This window comes from Manacus candei, unplaced genomic scaffold (genome assembly GCF_025592945.1).
Source record: "Manacus candei isolate 608988 ecotype Guabito, Panama unplaced genomic scaffold, ASM2559294v1 h1tg000005l, whole genome shotgun sequence".
In the NCBI taxonomy this organism is placed as follows: domain Eukaryota; kingdom Metazoa; phylum Chordata; class Aves; order Passeriformes; family Pipridae; genus Manacus; species Manacus candei.
Genome location: NW_026138053.1, coordinates 10,067,320 through 10,076,896, shown reverse-complemented (window position 1 = coordinate 10,076,896; position 9,577 = coordinate 10,067,320). Strand labels below are relative to the sequence as shown.

The 9,577-nt window shown below is 47.3% G+C and overlaps 1 protein-coding gene across 7 annotated transcripts in view; it reads right to left on the bottom strand.

The window, feature by feature from the left end:
• Positions 1–1,944: 1,944 nt before the first annotated feature.
• Positions 1,945–9,577, bottom strand: part of PDE4B (phosphodiesterase 4B) — a 172,135-nt gene continuing 164,502 nt past the window's right edge. For all 7 annotated transcript variants that reach the window (XM_051798047.1, XM_051798056.1, XM_051798080.1 and 4 more), the window contains 5 exons: positions 9,410–9,509; positions 8,432–8,586; positions 8,210–8,332; positions 6,535–6,717; positions 1,945–3,956 (listed from right to left, as the gene is read on the bottom strand). In XM_051798047.1, the coding sequence (XP_051654007.1) occupies positions 3,591–3,956; positions 6,535–6,717; positions 8,210–8,332; positions 8,432–8,586; positions 9,410–9,509 (927 nt within the window). In that variant the 3' untranslated portion in view covers positions 1,945–3,590. The remainder of the gene's footprint in view (positions 3,957–6,534; positions 6,718–8,209; positions 8,333–8,431; positions 8,587–9,409; positions 9,510–9,577) is intronic.

Below are 9,577 nucleotides of genomic sequence, written 5' to 3'. Positions count from 1 at the left end.
GCCAAGGCATCATCATCATCCCCCCAGGAACTGAGGAAACTGAGCCAGCAAACCACCTCCTACCTGAACCGGGATTTCCCACACCAAAAATGGAAGGGAAACAGAAGGAATCTGGGTTGGTTTTGCAGCATAAAGGCCACAGGAGCATTTTTCTGCTGCTGCTGGGAAGGAGCAGGGAAAGGCGTCTGCTCGCAGCACCAGAACTGTGCTGCTGCATTCCCCTGTTCATGAGGAAGCTACTGCCTGGCAGAACTAGGTCATGGAAAACGGACAGGAATAAAGTAAGGGAAGGCTGGAGGGGAGGGGGTGTGGGCAGAGGGGAGTGGGCCAGGGCAGAACCCCCATGCTAGCCCTGCAGCCACAGACACCACCGGGCACATCATCTCCCCTAACACACCTCTGGATGCAGAGCGGGTGCTTCACCTGCAGCCCCAGCTCTGCTGTCTATCCTGCTTAGGCACCTTCCCCACCCAGAACTGCCAATGCTTTTCCAGCCCAATAACCCGTTTCCCATCTCTGCACATTGCCGGGAGCTGTGGGTACAGTGCTGGCCACAGCAGGACACAGCCAGCACAGCAAAGGAGCATGGAAAGGATGTGAAGAGGGGAATGGTTTTAAACTAAAAGAGGAGAGATTTGAATTAGAGATTAGGAGGAAATTCTTCCCTGTGAGGGTAGGGAGGCCCTGGTACAGGTTGCCCAGAGAAGCTGTGGCTGCCTCATGCCTGGAAGTGTCCAAGGCCAGGTGGACGGGGCTTGGAGCAACCTGGGGCAGTGGGAGGTGTCCATGGCAGGAGGTGGAACTGATGAGTTTTTAGGTCCCTTCCAACCCCAACCATTCTGGGATTCCATGAATTCATTGGGAGAGAAAGTACTATTAACCTCCTGGCATGGTGCTGGGAGAATCCCCTGAGAGGTGCTGGCATCGGCCGCCAAGCCCAGGGTGAGCTGAGGCTGAAGCCCCTTCCGCTGGGATAGGAGGGATTTTCAGGAAGGTGGGCTGGCAGTTGCTGCTGCCATGGAGTGCTGGGTGGGAAAACAGATGTGGGATGAGGGATCCACACTTGCTTTCATGTGGCTTCACTCTGGAGCCAGCGAATCCAGGAGAAGCTTGTGGAGGCTCACACGATGCCACAGTAGGAGCACCGCCGGCCTTGCCACAGCGAGGGCAGCAGAGTCCCCGTGTCCCCTCAAGTGCCTGTCAGCAGGATGTTTTTTTACTGGAAAGTTGGTTGTTTTGGGTCAGGCCAGGACATGAAAGTGGCCTGGGGGCCGTCCTGGTGCGCAGCCATCGCTTCCTGTCTGTGCGCGACTTCCTGTCGCCGCCACACCGGCCCCGCCAGGAAGGCCACGGGCCCCAGCCCACCATGGAGGGTGGTCGTGCCCTCCGGACACAGGAACCCTCCTCTTCCCGTGCGTAAGGCAAGGGCTCCTCCGTGTCCACTGGGATTGGGCTGTGGGAGGTTCTGGGTGTTGGCCATGTGAGGGTTCTAGCTTTGGCTGTGGGAGGATCCTGTGTTTGAGCCACAGGATGGTTCTGGGTTTTGGCTGTAGGAGGGTTCTGGGTTTTGGTGTTTGAGCCACAGGATAGTTCTGGGGTTTGGCTGTAGGAGGGTTCTGGGTTTTGGGCACAGGACACTTCTGGGTTTCAGTTGTGGAAAGTTCTGGGTTTGGCTATGGGACAATTTTGGGGTTGACTGTGGGAAGGTCCCGAGTTTTGGCTGTAGGAGGTTCTGGGTTTCAGCTGTGGGAGGTCCTGGGTTTTGGCTATGGGATGGTTCTGGGTTTTGCCCAAGGGATGGTTCTGGGTTTCAGACACAGGCATGTTCTGGATTTGGGGCATGGGCATGTTCTGGGCTTGGAGGGTTCCATTTTGCTGTCCCCCAAGTGGTGGTGACACAGCTCACGCTGACTTGTTGACAAAAGCATCATGAAGAGCCACAGGCAGGGTCATGCTTTCATTTATTCACTTCATATAAAAATCTCTTAAGAATGCATCTGAACACAATATATAATACTATAACATACATTGTGTGAAACTTTTGGAAACAATAAAATAACCACCTGGAACAATGCAGTGTTCAACAGACAAACAAACCCATTGATCATGCACAACTGTGCTATTGTCATTAACTAGTTAGTCACAAGTTGGACCAAAAAGCTTGAAACATATTTTACAAACTGAGATTGACACCGCTCACGATGCCGGACAAGCTTTGTCAGAGGAAGTTTCACAGCACAATTATTACATCAGTTCACATTTTTGTCATAGAAATTCACATTGGGTTGTTCAGAAATTGGAACGTGACATTTAAAAGCCAGCCCGTTCTCGGGGGGGGTTTCTTTGTTCGCTTCCCCGTCTCTCTGTTCACTCCCAACTGCCCTGGGGTCTGGTGTCACCCCTCCCACGGGCGGCTGCCACCCGAATGCCCTTCCTGGGTTGCGTCTGTCTCTCCAGCTATGTTCAGGTTCTTGTACTTTATGCAATACAAAAGGTTACAAGAAAAAAAGGCAACTCTTATTCCGAGTTTTCTACACCGTTAACATCGCCGCCGACAGGCAATGCTAATTCATATAAATTAATAACTTACAAAACATTACAGTATATACATTACATAATAAATACACTGTTATAAACAGTAATGGAGGTGTTAGAGCTCGAGGCAGTGCAGGAGGAGGATGGTGGGCCTAAACCTAGGAAACGTGGACGAGAGGCGAGAGAAACACAAATATCCGAGCGTGCAAATTCCAAGGAGCTGCCGAGGGGGAACATGTGTCACACACTGCCTTACTCATGTGTGTACTGCACTGTGCCATGGAAACAACCTGTCCTCTGTCCTGCTCACCACAAAACCAAACCCTGTGAGGAAAAAATACTGTTGTTCCAAGCAAGAGAACAGAGACGGTGCATGATGGCATGAAGTGACTTAAAACAGGTCACCAGGGGTATTAAGAAGACGATTAAAGGTGCAGTAATGCAAACCAGAGGGTTTCCCCTTCTGTTTAGTCTGTCAAAGTGATTAACTGCAATAAAGTGACAGGTATTGCCCATGAAAAAAAGGAAGACTGCTTCTTGTAACAGGAAGAATCAAAAAAGTATCCGTCAATTCTGAAACACTTTGTGTCGCTTTTGAATACTAAACTCTGTGTATTTAATTAAGAGACTCTTGAAAAGACATGAAAGTGTTTACAAAGAAGGCACACAGGTCTGCAGACAGGTGGTTGGGTGGACAGGTTTTATATGGAGAGTTATTAATCAGTAGTTTCTATCAGTCTAACTGGTATAAATTCCAAAACTAACAGTATAAAATCTCTCAGTTGTGTGTCATTGACGCCTCAGTCCCGACCCAAGCCAGCTCCAGGACAACATGATGCTCTTGGCTGACAAGGCTCAAACCGCAACGTAAATCACCTGGTAATTTCCTGAGCAATCATTCACTACACGATCTTTAACCCTGACTCCAATCTCAAGTAGCTGGGAGGGTCTTTAAGCCACTGTGGGACAGAGGCCTCAGACCCCGCTGCAGGCTGTCCGTGAGACTGCTTGCATGCTCCTTAAGTGTTAAAATCCACTCACATGGGTCCAGGACATTATGTGTCGACAGGAGATGTGTCTTCTGTCACAATCTCTATGTTTGCTTCCCTCTGGGGCTCCTCCTCCCCCGGCTCGGCCACGCAGAGTGTCTGTGTATTGCTGAAGTAGCCGATGCTCTCGCCGTCCTTCTCTGGCCCATCCGAGTCCTCCTCCTCCAGTGTCAGTTCAAACTGGAACTTCTCCATGAGGCCCTGGCAGTCCTGGCCCCGCTCCTCCAGGGGAGGGGACGGGCTCTGAGGTATCATGCTCTGGTACCAGTTCCTGTTGTCCTCCAGCGTGTCCAGGATGTCCTGGGCATCGGGCTGCACCAGGTCAGCCCATGTCTCCCAGAGTGGATGGACGATGTAGTCAATGAATCCCACCTGGGAACACAGGAACACTCACACTTAGGGGAAGGGAATGACTAGGAGAAGGTAGGTGTCTAAAAAGTTCAATTTATGGTAATACCTGATTTCTACAAGCAAAATACCCACCCCAGAGCAAGTCTCCAAACCAGCACAGCATAATCACGGACAAAATCATCTGATACCCAGAACTCCACCTACAACCTTGGGTTAGGTTGCTGTCCAAAATCAAACCTTAGATTGAAGTTTAACTAAAAGCAGGAGCCAACAGGAAATTCAAGAGATAGAACTGTCAATTCCATCCCTGGCAGCATGTGGGATTTTAAATATCCCTGCTCCTCTCAGAATTCCCTGGTGACAAGGCTGGTGCATTTATGGCCTCTGTGCCCTTACCCAGGGTACACGCTTGGCTGAGATTTGGGAATACACCAGTGCTCCCAAGGCAAGCAGCCGTCCTAAGACCGAATGTCCCTGCCTTATGGACTGCAGTTCAAGCTCTAGGTGTATTTTACTACAGTGTGTAGTTTGTGCCTATTCTGAACTGTTTAATGCTCCTCCAGCTTCAAACATTTCAGTTTTTCTCCTCCACTCTGCCAAAGCAGCTACTGCGTTTTTCTGAGGAGCTGGCCCAGCTAGAGACTCTCTTTCCTTTCATTTTGCTTTGGAAAGAACCCAGAAAGCAGGTCAGCTCATCCCAAGAATCCTCCTCCTGCATGAAGAGGACAGGCCACTGCTGTCCGACCCCCCTGGAGTGACGTGTCAGCGATGGAAAGAGTGAGGGCTGTGGCTGAGTCCGTCAGTCCTTCCGCCGGCGTAAGCTCTGAGCTAAATCATCCTTCAATTGTCTGACTAAGAGAGGACGTACGTCCAGGATGGAGAAAACTGAATGGCCATAAAGAGGATTGAAATTCTTCCCTCTTGGCAGAATGTGTCACTTCTCCTCGCTCTGCTGGACAAGGTTTCTGTGCAGCAGGAAAATGGCTCTCCGAGGAGCCAGCCCCAACATGCAGATGTTTGCTTTGGAAATCACACATGGCTCCTTCAGACACAACAGGATGTCAATAGAACCATTAACATTCAATTGTAACATACAGTTGAGGCAGCTCAAACAAAAAGGTGATGAAAATTTCCTGCAGCACATGTTCCGGAGCACTTTTAAAGAGGGGAAAAAAAAGGATTCTCTATGGTTAGCTCATGGCTTTGCTGCCACCCAAAATGCTCAAGGGCTCTACAGCAGCAATGGGCAAAGATTGGCACTCATTGTTATTGTTTCTTTATAAACATTCCAGATCATGGAAAAACTGGAATAACATGGAATAACCACACGGCTCAGCACTGATCCTAAAAAATTTTGATGTAAAGAGGTGACATCTCAAGCTTTGCAATACTTGCATACTCTTTTCCAGTCAACTCCTTCTTTCCCTCCAGCACGGACATGCCACCTCCCTTTCTCCTTTGGGATTTCCATGAGGGCCATTTTGAGCAATTCCTGTCCCTTTTGCATAGCAAAAATGCCATTTTGAAGCCTCCGTGAAGTGCATATGTGAAACAAATAATGAATTGGAGCTCACATGCAGAGCACATGGGCATTTTCTGGCTGAGCCTGGCTGAAGGACTCATTTCTTGTTAGGTTAACAAATAAGACAGATTTTTCCAACAAAATCACCATGCGGTTGAGTGAATAATTTTGAAACCACTTGGCTTAGCCTGAGAGGACATTTGGAAATAATTATCATCGATTTTGTTACTTATTCAAGCTGAAAAACCTCAGTGATGACTTGCTCTAGTCATTCAAAAACAACAACCAAGACACCATTATATAAAAGTTGGAATATGTTTAGGCAAACATAAATTACTGGTTTCATTACAGACTATCTGGGTGAAATTTTATGGCCTGTACTACAAAGGTCAGAACAAAATCTGAGCTTGAAGCCATTTAATTTATGAATCAGAACAAGGGATGAGCCAGTTCATCTCAAAAAATGGGGCAAATCCAGCTCCTTTTAAGGTTTGTATTGACATAAATGACTATTTCTGTGCCTTCACCCTGCACAAAGCAGTTCCAGCAGTCCTCTAACTTCACCAGATGGATCATGCACTACAAAACTGTCCTGAATATTGTCCAGTGTCCTGAAGTGGATCTCAGCTGGGAGAAGCTCCTAACCCTGCAGTTCAATGGGGCTGGCACTGCTATAAATGTCTAACCCAGGGTACAATGTCAGTACGTTTAGGAGGTGCTAATTAACAGAGGTTGTGAAAGCAGGAAAGACCCGGCAGGAGGATGTGGAGAGCAGAATTGCGCTTTTCAAGACTAGGGAACAAAAGGAAACCAACTCCTCCTGGAAACTGGGACACGAACAGGGCAAGATGAACACGCGTTTGGAAATGAGGAGACGCCGAGGGGCACAGAGAGGAGCCTGAGCAGCCTCATCAGTCTGTGTGAGCTCCAGGCACAGCTGGATGTCAGGGTCGATCAGAACCAACCCTCTGAACAGTTGGCTCATTGCCTAATTGTGCTGGAGAGAGCAGATGAATTTTGTCTCTGCTTTAAAACTACAAGCTCAGGCAGTAAGAACTGCAGCTTAGGGTCAATCACCTGTGATTTCTCCACCGAAGCGGTGTGTTTGTCACACATCGGGCTGATTTCCATTCCTCTCTCTCTCTCCTTGTCTCCCTGCTGGAAGAACTCTTCCATGATCCTGTCTGTCCACTGCCGGTACAGCTCCAGAGACTTTGTGGGATTACTCAGGTCTGCACAATGTACCATATTTCGGAGAACCTGCAATTACATTAATAAGAAAACGCATAAAATCAAATGGAAAAAGGAGATGGTTTCAAGCTGTATCTGCTCACTTATTGCAGAACATTTGACCACAAGACTCCTTGATTATGAAACAGCCCATAAAAATATTAACATTGTTCCATCATACCACGTTAAAGACGTGGACCTGTTGGAGCGAGTCCAGAGGAGGCCACAGAGATGCTCCAAGGGCTGGAGCCCCTCTGCCCTGGAGACAGGCTGGGAGAGCTGGGGGTGTTCACCTGGGGAAGAAAAGGCTCTAGGACACCTTAGAGCCCCTTCCAGTGCCTAAAGGGGTTCCAAGAGAGCTGGAGAGGTACTTGGGACAAAGGCCTGGAGGGATAGGACAAAGGGCAATGGCTTCCCACTGCCAGAGGGCAGGGTTAGATGGAACAGTGGGAAGGAATTCTTGGCTGTGAGGGTGGTGAGGCCCTGGCACAGGCTGCCCAGAGAAGCTGTGGCTCCCTCATCCCTGGAAGTGTCTAAGGCCAGGTTGGACAGGGCTTAGAGCAACCTGTTCTAGTGGAAGGTGTCCCTGCTTATGGCAGGGGTTGGACTAAATGAGCTTTTAAGTCACACCCAACCCAAACCAGACTGTGATTCTCTGATTGTATATATCCACATATGAGCCCAGCTGCCACAGTCCCTTCAGAGGCAACACATGCTCTCTGGTGTTCAGACAACTCAAGACTTACAAGGGGTGCAGTTGTGACAATGTTAATGACATCACACAGGTTTGTTTTTGAATGCAGGTGCTTCCCACCATTCAAAATTCATTTCCATGCTCTCATGGAAGTAGGTTAAATGCTCCTACTATTAAATGAGTAATATCCCTTCCAGACACACACAAGATGTGCCTGACTAACTGGCCAGAAGGACTGAGACAGCAGCAAAGTGACCTGTCTTAACATCATCAATCTTAAATAAAAACTGAAGGAGTTTTTCCCATGAGCCTGTACTTAAGAAGTTGGTCATCAAAGTGCAGAGCAGATCGGAATGTATCTTGTCCTGCTCACTATGTAACCCTGTTCCAGCACTGCTCTGTCATTTCTGTAAATCAAGAATTTATATAGGGGACAGACTGCACATCACTAATTTTAGCTCACTGGGAGTTGCTTCTAGGTATGGAGCCATAAATTACAATTACTGCAATGCTATAGCAGAAGAAACAAATGGGAGAAAGCAGCACAGAAATTTGAGGGCCCTCAAAAACTCAGCCTTATGGACTAACCTCAGAAGAATGTGCATGTTTGAACTTAGATACTCTTAGTGTTACAAAAACCATAATCCCCTTCACCTAAAATATATGGGACCACCTTGCACCCATTCTTATTACAGAAGAAAATGACTGCTGAAAATTTAGGTCAGTAGCTTCTATATATGTTCAATTTAACAGCCACAATAAAAACAGGAATGTGGTTTCTTCATCCTGAACAAAATACACAAAATCCAGGAAATTTGGCTGCCATACCTGTATTCTGTCTGTGTAATTGTCCAGAAGGAGAACTCCTGAACTGGTCACCTTCTTAGTTTCCACCATAGTCTTCAGATCAGCTAACAGACTCATATGCTTGGACATATCAGTAGCCAACACCTTCACAGAAGTGGAAAAAACAGGATGTCAGCAGGGGTAGCCACACAAGTAAGCCAGTTTTTGGGTTAGGAAGAGGAGCAGAGTGTGCACAGCTCATACCATGTCAATCACCATCTTCCTGAGCGTCTGACGCTGCTTCTTGGTCAGGTTCTGGAAGATGTCACAGTGCTCCTCCTGAAGCAGTTTGAAACCCACAGCAAGGTGGTGGTTCTCCAGGACGGACTCGTCATTGTACATCAGGGCCAGCTCGGAATCTAGCAAAGGAACACAGATATGTGACTCCAGCATGTGAAATGGGTGACTTCAAACAGCAAACACTTGTCCTAGGCACTGCAAGGTTTCATCTGCGTGCAATAAATCAGGGAGGGTTTCCTTGCCCAGGGAGGTTGTGGATGTCCCACCCCTGGAAGTGTTCAAGGCCGGGTTGGATAGGGGTTGGAGCAACTTGGGGTAGTGGGAGGTGTCCCTGCCCGTGGCAGGCAGTGAAAGGAAATAATTCCAGGATTCTGTGATTGTTTTTTGCTCCATGAGTGACAGGAGCCTGCAGTTCGATAATCCCAGAATGTATGTTTATAATACAAACAGCCTTTGCTCAGTCTTAGTGAACAAAATAATACTCAGTTGACTTAGATACGGCTTCAGAGTCACTGACAACAGAATCCTGCAAACACTCTTTCCAAAACAGAACAATACCCATATTTTGGAATCAAGATACATGCTCAGCCTGTTGCAGAACACAATATGAGCCACAATATTTAGCTTTATGGTTGTCAATAGCAATAGCATTATTTCTCTTATAGTAATGGTAAAATTTGCACTCGGGACTGGAAGAATTATTACATGTTAGCGAGTAGTAACATTCACAAGGATACTTTACAAATTGTACTACAATAGCTCCCTTTGTTAGGAATTTCATTTTAATTATTGCTTTATTTCCAAATGTCTCCCTCATTTACTGCACAATATTTTGAGAAGGCAATTCAGTCTGCAAGTCATCATTTATGTAATGGAAAAAGCATTTCCACAAGTTTCCAAATTTGTGGATGAAGTTATGATTGTATTCCAAACAAAACTCACTTGTATTAATAAGAAATTGATTGGAGACCCCAGGGTGATCCACATCATGAATTGCAGCTGCAAAAATTGCAGCGAGGATTTCCAAATCTGTGAAGACAGCCTATAAAGGAAAGAAGGAATTTGTCAGAGAGGTCCTTAGGTTTTATCCCTCAACAGTTTGGGAGGCTG